Source organism: Mytilus trossulus, chromosome 4 (genome assembly GCF_036588685.1).
Source record: "Mytilus trossulus isolate FHL-02 chromosome 4, PNRI_Mtr1.1.1.hap1, whole genome shotgun sequence".
Classification (NCBI taxonomy): Eukaryota; Metazoa; Mollusca; class Bivalvia; order Mytilida; family Mytilidae; genus Mytilus; species Mytilus trossulus.
The window spans coordinates 44,801,741-44,821,861 of NC_086376.1; the positions used below are offsets into that span (position 1 = coordinate 44,801,741).

The 20,121-nt window shown below is 30.3% G+C and overlaps 2 protein-coding genes across 12 annotated transcripts in view; one reads left to right on the forward strand and one right to left on the reverse strand.

Annotated features, from left to right (window-relative positions):
* The first annotated feature begins 6,402 nt into the window (after window positions 1–6,402).
* LOC134715356 (sperm-associated antigen 8-like) lies at window positions 6,403–11,143 on the forward strand. 2 transcript variants are annotated; one of them, XM_063577480.1, is made up of 6 exons: window positions 6,403–6,613; window positions 7,433–7,610; window positions 8,151–8,196; window positions 8,849–8,969; window positions 9,835–9,897; window positions 10,593–11,135. In XM_063577480.1, the coding sequence occupies exons 1-6, from the start codon at window positions 6,530–6,532 to the stop codon at window positions 10,713–10,715; spliced, it is 615 nt and encodes a 204-aa protein (XP_063433550.1). In that variant the 5' UTR covers window positions 6,403–6,529; the 3' UTR covers window positions 10,716–11,135. The 2 variants fall into 2 exon arrangements, with proteins under 2 accessions (XP_063433550.1, XP_063433551.1); XM_063577481.1 differs by lacking the exon at window positions 6,403–6,613 and adding an exon at window positions 6,965–7,086 and having other exon boundaries at window positions 10,593–11,143.
* A 4,463-nt stretch (window positions 11,144–15,606) lies between these two features.
* The window catches only part of LOC134715357 (GRAM domain-containing protein 2B-like), an 87,825-nt gene continuing 83,310 nt past the window's right edge, over window positions 15,607–20,121 (reverse strand). For all 10 annotated transcript variants that reach the window (XM_063577491.1, XM_063577486.1, XM_063577487.1 and 7 more), the window contains one exon: window positions 15,607–20,101. In XM_063577491.1, the coding sequence (XP_063433561.1) occupies window positions 20,021–20,101 (81 nt within the window). In that variant the 3' untranslated portion in view covers window positions 15,607–20,020. The remainder of the gene's footprint in view (window positions 20,102–20,121) is intronic.

A 20,121-nucleotide genomic window follows, 5' to 3' on the forward strand; every position in this document is an offset into this window, starting at 1 on the left:
TAAAGTAGATGATGTGGTATGTTTGTTGTCAATGGACAAATTTCCATAAGAAACCAAAGGAAGTATGTGTTAATAACCATACGTCATCGTAATACCTTCAACAATAACCCATTACATAAAAATGTAAAAGGTTTTGCATAAAAATGGAGAGCAAAAATATAGAACAAAGGACTTTCTGAGCGTTTGAATCATATGTCTTTAGTAGCTTAAAACACATTTTTTTGTGAACAATTGAGTGTTGACTATAAGAATGACAATAGTATTGCGGGTTTGTTTGTTTGGTTTTTTTGGGGGGAGGGGGGGATGGGGTTAAGAGCAAGGTTACAGTGAAAGTTTTAAGCTTGGAATGGTTTCCCGTAAGATTAAAAAGTTGTATTTCAAAAGAAAAATGAATCTTATAGCTATTAAGAATCACTTGCTGTATCTGTAAGATTTTTTCAACATAACTTTTTTTGTCTGAACGGTTATCAGGTTTTTTTTTCGAAAGTTCGATAGAACACTAAAAAAATCACTATTTTATGAAAGGGCAGACTAGAATATGTCAGAGAATAAAGACGAGATAACCTAGAGAACACTAACAAAACTAAGATTTCTTAGCTTTTTCATTTCAAAATTCCCAAATTAATAAGAATTACGGGGGAGGAAGTGAACGTGCCTTAATTATAATTGAAAATGAGTAAATGGTGATGATGATGTATGGGTTTTTCTGTCCGACTATCCTGTTTGGGTATTTGCGGAGTTTCTACTTATTGTCTGGTTCTGTTGACCGTTTAGCCTTTACTTTATTTCTAGGAGTGTGATAAGGCGTATCTGGCCGTTCTAAGATCAAAAGAGCTGATGTAACTGCCTCTGGAGATGGCATCAATAGTGGCGATGTGTGAGGTGGTGTTGTCCGGAGCAACTCGGGATCGTCTAGGTCGAATCCCTCGTCATAGTCGATCCGGCATCGCTTGCCTCTGTCTTTGGTTGGCTGGAGGTAGTATTGGCGATGGCATGCCTTCCTGGGGTTGTACGGACTGATGACAGTGTCCGTCTTGATGCAAATGCCCTCAGGTCCCCCTTGATACTTTGTGGGTACTATCTCCCTGCTTCCATCTCGTGCTGTTGTGGCTTCTGTTTGTTGGTTCTGGTCTACCTTGGTGGTGTGTGGTAAGACCTCAGCCGATGTTGCAGCAGAGCTTTTGGCCTGCACCCACTGGTTGTAACGCTTGGCGTCCCTTCTCCTGGTGGATGGTGGTTTACTTTTCAGGGCCGGCTTGGCTTTACTGGAGGATACCTCTAGTTCCTTAGCCTTTGTCCACGTTAGCTGTACTGTCACCTGGTCAGTGCTTGCCGAGAACTTCCAGGCAGGTTCTTTTCCAGTTAGCTTCATGGCTGCTAGTAAGGCATTCAAATCATCTGAAATTTCCATTATGTTTGTCCACGAAGTTAGTGAGTTGTTTTCAGCTGTGTTCAGTACGAATACTTTAACTTTAAAATGAGTAAATGGAAAAAAATACCTAACTAAAATACACTTTTATTTTAATATTGGTAATATCACTAAGCTTTTAAGTTTTGTGTGTCAAACACACCATCTCTGTAGTAATGACTCCTTACTAAGATATTTCACTTCATTCATTTTTTTCTGCATTTTTTCATATTGTGAATTCTTAGTATTATTATATTAAAATGTAGCCTTAATTTATATTTAAAAAAACTGAATCTAAAGCCAAAAATATCAAACATTTTTGTTTCCATCTATCCGTTATCAGGACAGTAACAATCAACGTAAACACGTCTGGAAGGTAAAATGCTTACTCGACTGTCTGTAATCGACCATTTTTAGACACCCTCCTAAAAAACAAACCGGGTTGGGGTTCAGAGATGCAAATTAAGTACTTAGATCAATATTTTATCTTTTCGTGTATGGTTTATGACCCCTTCTGTGGCCTGTCAATTACGAAATGTGCAAACTGCAAAAGTATCAAAACAGCACAGACAATGAATAATAGAGACATAATTTTGTACATATATCAAGGGGAAACTTCTTGCAAAGCATTATTATTTATAGTTCATTATTGTATTTAGTAGAAAAAGAGAAGTTGGTGAAAATAAAATCACTATTTTTGAAGAAAATTCACAAACCTTTGTACAGAGATTTTTGTTATGTTTAGCATGGGATCAACGCAAGGGTACATTATCGATAAAAATCTATTTAAAAGTATTTGAAACTAACGTTTGCTAGATGTTAATTGTGCATTTCAAAATTCCCTAAGAGTTACTGGGAAATAGAAATATAGTCACTTGGTCTTCTCCCGACCGGCAGTAAAACGCTTGCCGAAGTGGGGCGTCCGTTTAGCTGTGCGGGATGTATCAAGTTCGCAGTCGCGTCCGGTCAGAATGGAGACGTTAAATCGCACGTTAAGAACCCTTTCAGCAACTCTCTGATGGGTCCGTAGGTGGCCTGCTGCAAGGCAAAATTTCTGTTCTATCCAATACATCCTCATTTTCCAGTGACAGTCCAAAATTCCACGACCATTGGCCTCTTTTATGACAAGACCTACCTATTGTATTTATTGTGAACTTGTTCTCGTCCTGAATATGCATGAACTATTTGCCACTGGACGTAAAGCAACCAACAATCAATCAATCAATAGCTTCATACTACCAATTGAGTTTAAAACAAGTATATAAGTTTAAAAAAGAAATTCTTAGATTAAACACCTACATTTAACCTTAAAAGGTCATAACAGTTTAAAACAATACAAATCTACACATACACACACACAAACTGGCTTAATTTCAAATGGTTATCAACCTGAATCGCTATAAGATCATATAAGCTCACCTGTGTCGAGGGGTCGTGTGAGGTTCATGTATTGTTTTGGTGTCCGCAATTACAAAACGATCTTTTCTGAAATTACTTGACCAAATGTTACCACATGATTTTTCAAGAGTGAATCTAGGAAAAACAGTATTCATCAACAAACATGACCACTGTCTGTGAAAATTTATTCGAGTTTTTAGTTACAGCTGATTCCATTGAGTATGTAGGCAATCATAATATCTTTGGTTAGCCTGCTTGTTAGCTAAACCGTACCCTCCTTTCGAAGTAGCCTGGTCCTACAGACAGAAAGATGTGTCATTTGTCGGACTAGTATACTCTTAAAGTAGGGTAGTTTACATAACCTAACAATGACTTTTCTGTTCATCAAGCAATATAACCAAAGATATTCCCTTTGTCTTCACACTCATTGAAATTGGCTTTAATATTGCAAAAGTTCAAGCAATTAGGGCAAAACTTTCCGAGTAAAAAAAATTAAAATGTCTTTCCGAGTAAAAAAAATCAAAATGTCTATCTTCCTTGCACATTTCAGAACATTCAGATCAGATAACGAAACTGGGTCCAGCAACATTTATAAGCAATTTAAGATTTTGACCCTCACAGTTTAAATTGAACTGTAAACATTTCTTGGTACCTTCTTAATTCCTTTATAAGTCTTATGTAAACATAATTATGACAATAACTGTTGTGAGCACAAGATTCACTGCACACTTTTAATGTTCTGCTTCCTCAAACATTAAAATGTGAACTTAAGTTTTGAGACTTTTTTAATCGACGCGATTGAGATTTTTTTTTATATGAGAACATGGTTTATCTATTAGTTGAAAATGCGGCTTTGAAATAGCTTTCAGTACCTGCGAGCATTCGTTGTTCAATAATGTGTGTTTTTGTGTTATTATTTAATGTGATAATTTGTTGTGTTGGTACAGCACTGTAACAATGAAGGAGGAAATGAGGATCGAGGGTTGGTTGGGTGGAAGTGGGGAGGGGTATGTCGAGCGCTGACAAACATGTCTATGCGGCATGGGCTTTGATCATTGTTGAGGCATCAATGTAAGGGGCATTTAATATCTTAATAAAACTATTCTTATTTTTAGATACTAAATTATATTGTTCTCTGATATTGGACGAAAGATGTTGCCCTTTTATGTAATTATGTTATACAAGTTACGATCATTTGAAAACACATATTAAACAGCCAAATGGATGCACAAGAGCTAAAATAGGAGTAATAGATCCTATTGACAACAATTATCTGCCCAATTTTATTGATTTTGTAACATTTGTTTCAAATATGACCAACTTCTTATCCAAAATCACCAGCACCGTATCAGGACCCACCAGCACAATGACAGGACCCACCATGCAGCACAGTATCAGGACATGAGTAAATTGAAAAAATGCTAAATTTTAATAAATTGCATTGTTTTTTTCAAAAAAGTTTTGTCGTGTGGATTGCGGTATAGAAAGTGGACTCTATGAGCATTTTTGTTTTATTTTTTTCAGTTCGAGATTTTCTGAAAATGAGCATTTTTGTGTTACGCTTACTGAAACAGTTAAGAGGGTCAACTTTTTCAATGGTTTACATATGAACCCATAAGAAACAAAATTGAAAAATCTCAACTGTTTTCTCAAGTTCCATTTTTTATGAGTGAAAACGTCAAAAATCATCATTTTCGTCTTTGTTTACATTTTTCATTGATCACCAGCACCCGTCAGGACCAAATCACCAGCACAGTACGTTCTCTCGCAGGACAACTATACCCACCGTGTATTTTCCCCATTGGAATTCTGATAGTGTGACAATATACGTAAACTCCATAGCAGACAAAAATTATATCTAGTAAAAATGTAAGGACAGTTGTGGTATCAAAGCAGGTCCAATTGACATAGTTCTTTTGGTTTTTTTATTTCTAAAAAATTACCCGAAAGCAATTTAAATCTTTGTTATCTGTTATTCTGAAAATATATTTGCTGTTAGCTGTTATTGTCTTATTTATTGTTAGCTGTTATTGGACTAATAGGTTTTTTGTTATCTGTTTTTGTGAATATATATTTAATGTTAACTGTTATTGAAAATTGGCATGTTAGAAATTTTCTTTTGACAGGCCATACTATATATTATTCGGTAGAAATTGAATATTATTGGACCTTAGGGTTTACCACTAGTAAACTTTTCACTTGAAAAGAAAGAGATAAGATGATTTGTTTTTCAGTGCGATTTCTCCAGAGCCTTTGATAAAGTTTGGCGTGATGGTTTATTACGTACATAAAATGAAGGCTTATGGTATAAATGGAAATCTGTTAAAATGGTTTAGAAGCTATTTAAATGATAGGCAACTGAACTAAAAAAAAATATATAATATATTTGTACCCGGCGAAGCAATATGAATTTGGAAATCGTAAATATTGTTTATAATTCTCACCCAACTTCGATGTTTTGCATCATTCTTAAACTATGATCTATATAGGGTCAATATTATTTCTGACCCTTCTTGCCGCTGTGGTGTTAATCGTGAAGATTCCTATCATTTCTTTTTTAAATGTATATTATATTCAGACATACGAAATAAAATGTTTGAAAGTCTGCACTGGCTTCCAAATGATTGTAAACTTAACATAGAACTACTTTCCTCGGGTAGTTGTCTTCTTTCTCTAGAGCAAAACCAAACCATTTTCAAAAATGTCTTTGAGTTTATTAAAAGTTCGGAAAGATTTCAAATTGTCTAGGTAGTAAACCATGATCGCACAATGGGGAGGTCTGTTAATCTGTAAACATTTAATTTTCACCCCATTTTTCTCTAATCTTTAAAAAATTAACCCCTTTTTTCTCTAATCTTCAAAAAATTAACCCTTTTATTCTCTAATCTTCTATTTTTTGGCTCGTTATTCTCTAATCTTAATTTTTAAGGGCATTATTCTTTAATCATTTAACCCCATCCAAACCCTCTCTTATGGGTAATCAATTTGACTGTAGATAAATTTTATTAGTGTTATCAAGGATTTGTATAGTTAGTCTAACTATACAAATCCTTGGTGTTATGAGGCTGAGGTTATGGGTATAGAGTTGGATAGTCTATGGGCATTAGTGAGGGAGGGTAGGAGGGGTCCTGATCCCGAAATCCCAAGCATAAAAACACGAAATCCCGAAATCCCGGGCTTAAAAAACCGGAATTCCCGAGGTCCCGAAATTCGAAAAAGAATTCCCGGATCCCGAAAGGGTCAATCCCCGATCTTAAAAACACCCGATCCCGAAGTCCCGATAAAGGTCCTATCCCCCCCTCATTAGAAATTGTAGAATAAAGAAAAAAAATCACTTTGTAAGAAAAAAAAAGAAAAAAAATTGAAGTGATAACAAAAACTCGAACAAAAAATGTAAATAAAAAAATTGTGAAGTTTCTAAAAAAAAAAATGGAATAATTTGTATAATTTTTTTTATATGATTACAGTTTAATTTGTTTATTTGTCTTTCCTATTTGAATAATTTTTTTAGGGGGAGGTGCTTTTTTCCAGTCATTTTGGTTTGTTATGGGAAAAGTGTTTGGTATTACAGGTGCCATAGGGGCCTCTTCATGATTATTTCAAGAGTTATTTCCCTTGCTATCGTTCTTTTAACATTGTTGACATTTTACCTTAGAAACCATCACATCCGGTCAAATTTGTTGCAATTTTTAACACCAGTATTTCCACTAATAACATACAACAATGAGTATCTTGAACCAAGGCAGAAATGAAATAAGATTTAATAATGCGGATGGAAAATGCTTACTTGAGAACTGGGTTGAGGAGGTTTGTAAACGGATACAATATTGTCAATAATTCAAACACCTTTTTTTCCTCTGGGGTCATCTTCTCGTCAACTATGGATTTAACTAAAACAAAACAAAAAAATCTCTAGCCAGACTTGTTAAAGAACAACCTGTGTATATGAACATTTTAAGGCATGGTCCAGCCTAGATCAGGGCTTTCATTAAAGAGGGTCCAAAATAAATGTCATTTTTTTACTAATTTAAAAAAAAAGGTATGTCAGAACAGTTTTGCACACTCTGTATGTATCAAACTGTGATTCATGTCACCACTTTAGAAAACAATATGATTAAAGTCACAAAGTAGTGTTGATTATACCAAGCTAATTGTAGCAGGTAGTGTATATAATCATTTTATATATTTCCTGATTCCAATTACTTGTTCCTATGTTAGTACATTAATTTTCAAGGGTTTATCACATTATAAATATGTACAGAACAGTTTACCATAAAAAGGTATATTTTGGTTTATAGAAATTCTAAACAATTGTAATATTGTGTCACCTACGTGTGGATAATTTTAGTATAACATAAAAAAAAATATATTAATATTTTATAAATTATCTATCTATCATTCTTCATTTTTCCACACTCAGTCACAACTTTGACTGTTACGTGCAGTTGCATGCATGGCTTATTTTCAATTTAAAAGAAATAAATTTTCAGTTAAAATATGTTACACTGCATTGGTGCATAGAAAAAATAAAATAAAAATATAACAGTGATTTGATTAATTTTATTTTGATATACCATGTAGAACTATTTATTCCTTTTAATATTGGATTATTTTCTTTTATTTTAGAGGTCAGTTAATCCTTATGATTGTGTCGAAGAAGATGTTAAGGTCACAAGTAGTGCTGAAAGATTTAAAGATGGTCATATAGGAATACTTACAACAGAGTTAGAAGCCCCTGCATCAAAACTCACAACAGTCAGAGAATCATATAAAAAACCAGAACCTTGTGGAGTTCGATTGATGGGTAATATATAATTTACATAATTTATTCAATATGTAAATGAAATTAAACAGCCATCGTTTTTGTATGTCAAATTAATATATACATAGTATGAAAGTGCTTTATAAAAAAAAAAAAAAAAAGACAATAGACAATATTCTATCGACATAAACACATTTACAATAAATGGTAATGACAGAATGAATAAACATACAGGGTTCTAATTAGGAATTTTTCATGGCGAGTCCTGGGTCTTAGTAAAATACAAATAATTATATATACATGTGAATAAAAAATCTAAGGTATTTGTAATAAAAATCTATAGCAATAGATTACTTTTTTAATTTAAATAATCTGTTACCAAAGAGGAAGATAGTTTTAGTGCCCTGTAATATTTGATATTAAGTATAAGCTTTATTTGAATTTTATCGCAAAATGTGGTCATACTTTTTTCTGTAATTACTACATCGATGTACATCAACTTGAATTTTGCAAGAAATTATTTTGAATTTATTTCTTAATTTAAAATTTGTTTATAAAATATATGAAATAATATTTTTGTAGGTAAAAAAGAACAAATGATGAGAGAAATGTTTTTTGAAAAAGTTGGGTGAGTTTGATCCTTCAGGTCTATTGGTAGAAGTTATAATTTTTGAAAATATTTGTTTTTCATTATTATTTTTTGACTAAGAAATAGTGTTCGGATATACATACTTCTTTAACTGACAGTCTAACATATAGAAGCTGCCAATTGCAAAAATATTGGTACTTTTAAATATAACTCTGTACAGTTGAAATCTTCAGTTGACACCTCATTAGAGTTATATTGCCCTATGGTCAATAACTTTTACCAATATTTTGCATTTTGCCTTTAAATAGATTGTGATAATAAAAATTTAAATAATAACAGATGATAGAAATTTTAAATATATTCAAAATGAATAGTTACTAGACTGTCATTTTTTAAGAGCCTTTATCAGTCATGCTGCTTAGCACATTGAAAAATCTATCTATTCAGAATTTCTATGTAGTATCAATTTTCTGCTGTAAGATGTGAAATCCATCCATACAACCTTAATTTCCAACATTTTCCAGTAAGGCAGAGTGTAAATAAAGAGATCACTATTTCATGAGGAAGGCAACTAATTAACAGTATGAATTGCAAAATGATACTCTGCAAGTCTGACAGCAATAAATTTGTCTTAATATTTTTACAAAGTTAAAATCAGAATGCATTTGTTACAAATATATTTCATTTACAGGAGAGAAGTTTTCAATGAAGAATTAGAAGCATCACAACCAGAACCAACAGACTTTAGATCAGTTACAAATAAAGATTTCAATATTGAAGGTTTTAAATCGGTACGACCTCAGCCAACAAAGGTTAGTAGAATAAATGTGAATCATTCAATATATGACAAGAATTGTATCTGTTTCATTTACAATTTGGAGGTCATTAAAATTAAATTGGTGAAACCATATAGTAAACAATGATACATCTACAAAATTAACACATAATGAAAACTTTTGTCTGAAGCATAAATAAACGTAGGTTAAAAAACTGTCAAAATAGGTGCAATTTGCGTACCCTCACGTTACTTAAAAGTAAAATATTTCTGTGAACTTGATACAAAATGATATAATATTATCATAAAATTCAAAATTTCATAATTCCATTCTGCATGTTTCCTTGTATTTTGATTCATTCTGTGAAGTGGGATTAAAAATGTTTATGTATCTAGCTCAAACATATTGTTAGAAACCCTGGGCTGTTGTTTTTTTTTACAGCCATTAGACATTTTGAAACCATAAAAAGAACTCTTTTTCTAAAGAAACTCTTGTCAGAAATTTCTTGATTAATTACTTCCTTACAAATATAAACATGTATCATTACAATGTACATCATTGTAATTCAGAAATTATTGTGATTTAGTCATTTTAGACTAAACGTGATTTTAATTCTTGTGATATTGAGAAACACAACACAAGGTATTTAAAACATTAAGAAGACTTTACAGAGTTATCTCCCTGTAGTGTTAGGTACCACCTTAATTCATAAGGAAAAAATTCAAAAAGCGCATTTAAATTATTGCGATTAAAACCCTGTTGCATTTTTCGCAATAATAAAAACATTGCAATAATTTCTGAAATTACACTCCATGATTGTTTACTCTTTTAACACTAAATCTCAGATGAATATGACATTAGTTATCTTGATATATATAAAAACTATCTTTTATTATTTCAGAATCACAATTACAAGAAAGATCAGCCTGTCACATATTGGTCAGAACACAAGAAAAATGTACATGTAAGTATAACTATTTAAGTATCAAAAAAGAAGATATGGTATGATTGCCAATGAGACAACTCTCCACTTGAGACCAAAATGACACAGAAATTAACAACTATAGGTCACAGTACGGCCATCATCTATGAGCAAAGCCCATACAGCATAGTCAGCTGTAAAAGGCCCCAAAATGAAAATGTAAAACAATTCAAACAAGAAATCCATCTGCTGGTAACTAGTTATATTGTCAATGTGTGTGCTCTATCCTCAGTCTATGTTTATATAACCAGAAGACATTCTGTGCTAAAATATGGCAAATCTTAATAAGTCATAAGAGGAACTGGTTTCTTACCTATTGCAATTATAGGCAACCATACCACAGGTACTTTTGAAATAAAGGTATTTAGAAGAAGAAAAAAATCTTGAGACAAGTGCCTGTGAACTGTACAGCCTTCAACAATGATCCAGTCCTTTGATAACAATCATCAGTATTAATTTTAGACAATTTGTGTCTCTTTGAGTGATGTGCAAGGCCAAAATATTTATGCAACTAATAAGGCTGATATTCAAGCCAAACTCCAATAACTGAGGCATTCTTTAGAAAAACTTATTACCACTGTGGCTAAATGTAGGAAATAAGTTTTAGATAACAAAAGTATATTCTAGTTTTGTATTGTTAGGCTATTTATTACTTCTGTATCATTTTACGTTTTCAGGGTGTTAGCTCAGAAAAAACAGGCGACACACCATTCAGGAAAAATGATGCCTTCAGCAAACCCATAGGAGAATACTGGGATGAAACACAGCCTTATGAACTGGAAAACTATCCTAAAATGTGAACATTTATACATTGGATATTGAACATTTATATGACACAATTATGAAACTATTGGTGAAACAATTGAAAGTTAAGACTAAGGTGCAAGCATTGTCAACTGCCATGTAATAACTGTTTATTTAACAGTCAAATAAATTTTATAAAATAAGTTTGAAAACACTTTAAATGAGTTACCCTGTGCAGTTTACATACAGTAAATGAATATTTTTTTTATTGCACTGAGTATTTATTGGTTTTTCTCCAATATCAATTTTCAATGCATTATGTTCTGTGATATATATTTTATTATCAATACAGTTTAAGGGTAACTTATTTCCAACATTTTAAAGTTCTTGAAAATGGGGGGAGATCAGTATATAAAAAAATGTTTTAATTTTTCAGCGTTTACTCTTAACTTATTCTTACATTGCTCTCTTTATTATGTATATATACGAAACTTCAAACTGTATCTAGATTTAAAAAAAAGATGCATTGAAGAAAAAATACTATTTATTGTTTTAACTTGTTTATATATTTATCATGTTTTTAAAATCATGTGATACAGAATTTGTGTAAAAAAAAAAGACTGAAATACTTAATACAAGAAATAAAAAATATATATCAAATGTGACTTTTAATTTTTGCAACCAGTTCTTCATAGTCTTTTTCAGTTTAGAGTGATTTTCTGTCCTAAATTTGGCTGTAGATATGTAACCATGATGTAACTGTTTGGGTTGTAGAAAAGAAGTTTTACAACAATATATTGGCTGGCTCACAGCCACATAGCCTTCATACTTTTGGAAAGATGATTATTTTTCACACTTGTAAAGATGGTTTTGTACAAAACAATTGTACAAAAAAAATTCCTCACTTCAAAATATATGACATGAAATTGTGGAGTTGTCTCCCATTGTCCATACTTTTAAAGTTTCCCATACAAACCGAGTATGCAAGTAAAGGATTGTAATACTTTGAGTAAATATATATAATATGATGATGTTCTAAAGATAATAACCTTATTTAGCACATGTAAATCCCTTTTTAAAATTAAGGAGATGTGGTATGATTGCCAATGAGACAACTGTCCACCAAAACTTAAATGAAGTGGATGTATGCAATTATAGGCAATCATACAGCATTCAACAATGAGAAAAACCATATTGTATAGTCAGCTATAAAAGGCCCAGACTAGAAAAATATGAAACAATTCAACTGAGAAAACTAATGGCCAAATTTACCCAAAAAACTTGCTAAAATCAAATATGCCACTAGAACCTACGACAACTGAACAATAAGCTACTGACTTGGGACATGCACATATAGAATGTGGTGGGGTTAAACATGTTTGTAAGCACACACACTTCTCCAAACCTGGGACAGCGGTGTTATCAGCATCTTATTCCAGAAGGACAAAACATATGAATAAATAACTAAAGATAATCACAAGCATTTTAGTCTTGTATTAAACTTAGATTAAGAAAATAGATATAAACAAATTATGATCCACGATGATTCAGCAACAATGAAAATACTGAAATGTCCAAACTAGTGTCGATTGACAGGAATGTTCCTAAGAATGTCTTCAACAGATCTTGTGATTTTCTTCAAAAAATTCAAACCATGAAAAGGCTGCCAGCAGAGGTAACACTTTACACTGAAAATCAATGGGAAATTGTACTGAATATTTGAAAGGAAAAAGACAAGCCAAGTAGAAATGTCCAGAAGAATATTCTTAATGTATAACTGGTATATTACTTAGGTTCTTATGAAAGATTTTTCATGCTATTTAGGTCAATTACATACTAGTGAGGAATTCAGGGGCCTCTAGTTTCCATATGCTCATGTACACAATGTATTCAACAGCTTTGCAGATGTAAAAAGTGTTGCTATGTTGATTTATATCATACTTATGATAGTGAATGGCATCAGTATACTGCTGCCAAGTATTCTCCCCAGGGCCTTTTAGCACCATGGTAATATTATGCTATATTGCTAGAAAGTGATACTATCTGAAATGAGTTTCTTATAGATTGTGTTATGGATGAGATGATTTAGTTTCAAGATACAAGATGGTATCTCAAAATTCCTTGTTTACCAGGATGGAAGAAGAAAACTTGTTGCATTTGAATCATTACAACTACAACAGAAGGTATTCAAAGACCTTGACTATTCAATGTAGGTCTCAAATGGTAATAATTGAACATCAATCTGGTATGATTACAATTTCAAATTTGAAAATATGGATGTGATATTATTTCGTAATATAAATCAGGCTGTTTGTTAGTTTTCTCATCTGTATTGTTTTACTTTTGTCATTTTAAAAAAACCATACAGTTGCTAAATTTGTACATTATTTGTTTATTGGTTGAGAGTTGTCCTTTGGCAATCATACCACATCCTTTAACTCTTATATTGGAAGTCAAGTGGCATATACATGTCAACAGCTCCAAACAACAATAGGTTCGCAATATCACAACAAAAGTTCTTTCTATTGTGAATAGACTAAAGAAAGTTTCTCTTACTTTTTAGTTTGTCTTTTCTTTAAATCCATTAGTAGATCTCAGAAGTTGGCACAATCAAAGAGCCATAATTGACAATGTACATGATGGCAAAAAAAAAACATAAATGTGTCAAATACTTTAAAAACTTTTATTTACTGTGAAGCTTCCACTCATTGCTTTGTGAAAAATAAATAATCTTCAATAATATAATACATCATAACAACAAACAATAAAAAATGTAGATTGTGATCAAATATCTGATTAGTTAATATACCCACATCAAATGGATTTTTGTTTCTCACACCAAAGTATATTTTTGGACTACTGTGAATTCATTATTATTCATGGATATCAAGTTTCTGTGTGTTTAGTGGGAATAGCTAAACCATGACTTCAAATGTTCAATGCATTGCGAATTTTCTAAAGGCTTTGTATGCAGAGATTAGCAAAACCACGATTTCAAATAACAACGAAAAGGCAATTTTTCCTGAATCTGCGAAAATTGATACTCACGAAAAGAAATGATTTCACAGTATGAAAATATGAAATTTGCAAATCTTATCAATGTTTAATTCTAGGTAACACTCCAAAGTACATGGTTCTTGATTGATATTAGAATTTTTTTTCAAATGGTATACTTGCATTTATTTTATGAATTAAAAAAATTCCCAATCCAGATTCTGAAAATGATATTAGGGCTTTACTCCCATCATTAGCATGAAAACAAAAAAAAATCCTGTTCAGTCAAATATAATTTGTACCATTTTGAAAAGTTTTACACCTTTTGAATACTTTTAATTTAAGAAAAAAATATAACTAATTTTTTCGAAATTTCATTTGAATTTGTTCAAAGAAATTATCTTGTATCATTAATGTACTTTTGTTATTGTTTTTACTATTATAAAAATCAATAAAACACTTCAATGACTAAATAATTAATTGCATCATTCATTTCAAAAATTGTTTCTATGATTTAAATATTTTGATCAAAAGATTGCATGCATGTCCAAATTTGGTCATAATAATGGGACATATGATTAAATGTCAAATACAATGTAACAAATAATAAATATAATTCTGATTTCACAGAAACATGGTAACATGGTTAGTAACCTGGAAAATTCAGGCATGATAATAAAAAAATGATATTCAAATAGAATCATAAATAAATAAAATACTTAAAAATAATTTTAGAACTTCTTGTTTATGTATAAATTATTTTACATTATGTCAACTGTTCCACATGGAGTGAAATATATATACCTGTACTTATCATAAGATTTTCACACTGCCATTTTTATTTCTACTTCTAAAGTGTTAAATATATAACACTGTTGAAAACATTTATGCCTGTCCACCACCCATTCCTTTTCTAGATAAAAAGCGTAAAATAATGATCTCTATGAAATTATTGATGAAACTAAAATGGCTCTAAACCTAATGAATGAAAATCAAACACATCTACAGCATTAATTAATTTGTAATTATCCTTATTTAATATTAATTTAATATAACTAATCTCTGTTTTTGAATATAAAAAAATCAACAATCTGCACATGGAATTAACAAATGTGCAGCACACGTTAGATCCATGGAGGTGTTTAGTCACAAGTTGTCTTCTTTTTTAAAGTTATTCTTTTTATTAAATAGAATCAGTAGATCAAAACTCTTTCTGTGTTTTTTCTTTTCTTACGCTCACTTTATGTATTTGTAATTTCGCTGTTCTTTTTTTTGGGGAGTTTAATATACTGTAATGTGCATTACACACCTTTGTAAAAACTGCAGATTCTCACTTTGACAAGAATGATGCAGATTTTGCAATTATTTTAAAGCAATAAGTTGTTTAAATTTGTCATTCAAACTAATAAGTTTTGATATGTGACGCAATTTATCAGTTGGAAGTCTCATATTAGTGTCTGATAATATGTGAGGAAAGTCTTGTAAGTGAAAATAAACAAACTATTTTGAATATTAGATTATTGTTATTTATCACAATGGGAATTCAATGAAATCACCATTATCTATAAATATATATACATGTATATGGTTCATCTTTTTGCTAAAAAGTACAAATACTTTTAATAGTTGTTCTTAAAAGAATGTTTTTGAATGTGCAACAGAAAATTTTGACATGGTCTCATGTCATGTCATGTTTTTTTTGTTTTATTTTTTACAGAAAATATCAAAATAAAGAACACACATATATCTACTTGCATAGATAGAATATACAAATTGAAACTTCGTTTCCTGGTTAAAATGAAACAAGTAACAAACAAAACATAAATAGAATTCAAGAAATGTACATACAAAAAGACCAGAATAGGCCAGTCAGAATAAATATTTCAATCAGTTTCTTACAAAAATGCTCACTTAGTCTTTTTATACAATTTCATTCAGCGTTAAAAATATCATTTTTCTAGATGTAATTTTATATTCTGTAGGCACCCAATTCATAACTACAGTTTGTTTCAACAAACTTTTCAGAAGACCATGTGTTTACTTATAGATTTTTTTTGTTATGTTCCATTGCTGTCTCAGTTGCTCTCACTTAAATTTTTCATTTCATAAAAGTGACTTTATGCAGGGAAATCTGTCTTTTTTGGCAAGTTTTTAAATCACTTGTTTTAAAACATCAAATTTAATTCAATTTAAGAACAATATATATCAAATAAATTTAAAACTTCAATTATATTTTCACAAATAAATTCAAAATTAAAATGTTTGATACAAACAATTCAAAATTCATTGGGATGGCCTGCAAAACCAGAATACTTTTAATTCAGCCTCAATGATACATTGACATTTCATTAGAAAATCAATATCTAGCTAAATTACAAAGACTGTCATATAAAGGTTTCATTAAGTACTTTTTGGTTACAATAATAACAGAATCATTAATCTACATGACCATGCATCACCAGTAGCTTACAACCCTCAGCATAGAACTGAAGTGTAAAGCAAGCTAAATATCACAGATGAAAATATAGCACTGATTACAGAGATATAAATCCCTGTATAATACACACCCAAATGTTACAGTTCATACATTTGTATTCATGCCAGTATTTTAGTTATGGTATTTTCACATGCAATATCATTTACTATTTACCAAATGAATGATTTAAACAAATGGGATTAATTTTTAAAATCCAAGATTGATTTAAAAAAAAACACATTCCCCTCACACTTTTTTGTCAAATTTCAAAGATAATTTTACATGTTCTCTTTCAAAAGATCTTACAATTTAAACTTTGCATAAATCTATTCAGTATCTCTACAGATAAATCAGTTTTATGTTTTTGAAACCACTTTTTTACTGCCAAAAAGGGTCCTTAATGCACCTTATCTTTTCTGGCATGAACAAATGATAAACCGGCGATTGTAGATATGTGAAAATTAAGTACAAGTCAATAGCTTACAATCACTACTTCTAACTATAAATAATTGATCAACAGAAACACAAGATTGTACAGTGATTTTTGAACATCTATTTGGCTTCCTAAAAAAAAGTTTTAATCATTGATACAAATAATGAACAGATTTTACAAAAAAATGTACATATAAACAAAAATTTGACTTTTCAAACTTAACAACAGACTTGTTAACAATTTCAAATACTTAACATTTATCAATGGATTGTACAATACTTTTACAGAAAACGGAAGTTTGTATCTTAAAGCAGAAAGAGCTTCTTGAAAACAAGAGCTTATCAAATATATTACATAAATTTCACTTGAAATACTTCCATGCAATTTTAAGGAGAAAATAATGGTCTATATTGTGTTTTTAAATACAAGAAAACTTTCTCTTTTCAAGATGAATGTTTTCCTGTTATAGCAGTGGGCTCTTCTTAATTGTTTAAAACCTGCACAACAGTTTCTATTTGTAGTAACTCATTTTCATATCTTCCCTATTTTTTATTCTGAGAAAAAAAATATGTATGTTAAATTATAATTTAAAATGGAATGAATAAAACAATAACAACAACTACAACAGCAAACAAATAAAACTTAATTGTCCTGACTTTACACTGGTACACTACAAACTTAATTGTCCTGACTTAACACTGGTCCTGTAATCTACATATTGAAAAGATGGTCTTTCACATGCTTTTATCGTACACTACTCTGCTGTCGATTTATATGTATACTTTATCATGTTTATGACCTCTTGTACACGTTTGTGTCTGAGGAAATAGAATATTTTGTCTTTTTGTCTGCAAACGTGTATCTGAACAATACTGCTGCATTCTAGAACTTACATCACAGCTATTCCAATCAAAAAAAAAAACATTTCAGGGGATTATCAAAATGTTTTTTGAGATCATCAGTATGAAATAAAAACAAATTGTCACAAGTAAGTCTTTGATTGTCATGATGTCCTGAGAATAATTTTTTTTTTAATTTTAATTATCTTTCATTCAGCAGATCAAACATATAGGTTTTTCATTCATAACCACAGGTTTAAGATGAATTGTAAAATATTTAAGTTTTTTTATGGAAAGTTTTGAGATTTATCAGTGGGGGGAAGCAATTTATAATAAAATCTATGTTATTATTTTAAAATACTTTGACAAAAGAAAGAAAATTCATTAAAAATAATTTTGACAAATTATCTCCCTTTTTTAACAACTGCACAATTTTTTTTATTTGAAAATTAAATTTCTATCCTTATCAAAATGAATTCACAAAAAGTAACTTCTAGATATATCTTTTGTATTTGATCTGTACATTTAAAAATATATTTATATTTTAATTTCAGTTCACCTTTTACAATCACTAAAAGCAAAGAACTACACAATAGGCAGTCTACATTATAAGCCTAAGAAACTCTACTACAAGTGATCCAAAATTGAATTTTTAATTTAACACTGACCTACAGATGCAAATCGATTTCTGTATACACACTTGATCACAGATACACCATCCACATATACAAAACATATAAAATTCTATAAATATAATAATCCATCCTCAATAAATGTCAAATGAGAAAAAAATCTCTTATTTGAACATGCATTTATAAAAGTAGATATAAACTGTCATTAAAACAAATATCTCATTTGACCAGTTTAATAATGTAAGCCAACTGATCTTTTAATCAAGCGACTCATAAGGAATATATAATAGACTTGATTTAATTTTTAAAGTATTGTAACAAAATTAATTTAACTAAAAAAACATTTAAAAATCAAGAAAATTTACAGAAATTAAGAAAATTCATACAGATTTAATAAATGCATAGTAATTGTAAACAGGCTATAACTCCTTATAGAATCACCTTTTTTTGAAGATTACATTTAAGACTGATTCACAGATTATGAAACATCTTGGTTTTAGAATACAGCACTTGGATTTTATAAATGATTGTCATGTTAGTACATGTAATGAAATAAAGTAACAGTTTTTCGATCCTAATTGTTATCAACATTCATAGGTAATGAATTATGAAAGCTGGACTTATATAGATGAAAGACCAAAATAATGAGATACCATTCATACATGATAATGTTAGTACATTGTCAAAAAAAACATAAATATCTTGAATCTTGATTTGAGGAAAAATGTTAAAATCTCTGAAAAAATCTCTAATACATGTAGTATGTGTTATATATACATTATATTTGATAGTTATTAGAAGTAAGAAAAAAATATTTTGATAAACCAGTACAAAGGCTTTGTCAGGCAGGTATATCTCAATATAAAATGGAAGTTTTTTTCTAATACTTTTCTCTTCATAAATTTTGCAGACTTTTGGAAACCTAAGTTGAGAAAATAAGAATTAGTCTGAAAATTAGGACTTTGCTTTCAATTACAAAACTGGATTATGGCTAAATATCTTCAGCGATTTTCTGGGTCTTTTTAACACAAATCTTACAACTGACCACAAGTTGCATTGATTTTTTCATTACATATAAGTACTTTATATCAACAATTTTGTTCATGTAACAGGCTACTGAATATCTGCACACTAAAGCTGATTATATTTAACATCATTAAAACTCTCAAATTTTCAAATTTCTTAGAAAATAGCTCGCTATACTATTTTATTTAGTCAGCATGCAGCTTCGAACTAATACTTGACATGCACCAAGGTAGCTTACAAAAATATATAATAGATAACAAATTTAATGAAAGGGAAAAAACTTTATCACATTGGACGGCAGTAAAGTCACTCTTCAAAATGACAATTCAAAAGCCATCAAAATATAATGTTCTTATTCTTAGGCTTTTTTTTAATATATATGTGATGAGCGTGTAAAAAAAACCAACATTTTTGGTGGGTTAACAGCCATCTAGTAAAAGAATAGCTAATATTATTAATATTTCAATTATGTTTTTCAGTTTTTTTAAAATATCCTTTTGATTTTTGTACATTGAATATTTTCCAAAAGTAGGAATGTCGAATTTGGATAGAACTGTTTTCTGTTGTTCCTTCCAACAGAAAAGTTCTTGACCTAAGAAAAAGAACATTATTTTTTGACGGCCTAAACTAACTATTTTCTACCTGCCTACAGATATGCATAAACTACGTAACACTTAACTGATTGCATAAAGCAAGATCATAGGTCATTGATTGTTATCAACCAGTGCAATAAGAAAAGCAACATAAATACATGTATTCTTTCATAAAATATTGCACAAAAATTGATCATAACAAAACGTTTCACAATTTGTAAAAATGTTGAATCACAGATATGAAACACAGAAAATGTGCCCTACTTCAACAGTCCTGATACAGGTTATATCCACACTATAAATAAACAATGGAATGTTCTTTCTTTTGATTTGGACTAGTCTTTACACATGAACAGGAATGTAATGTATCAGCTGCATTCAGTCTCACCCTTTTCGCACTTAGTTCTTTCTGGTCCCCAGGATTTTAATCTTTTCAAATCTTCACTTAACTATAAAAGAAGAAACATTA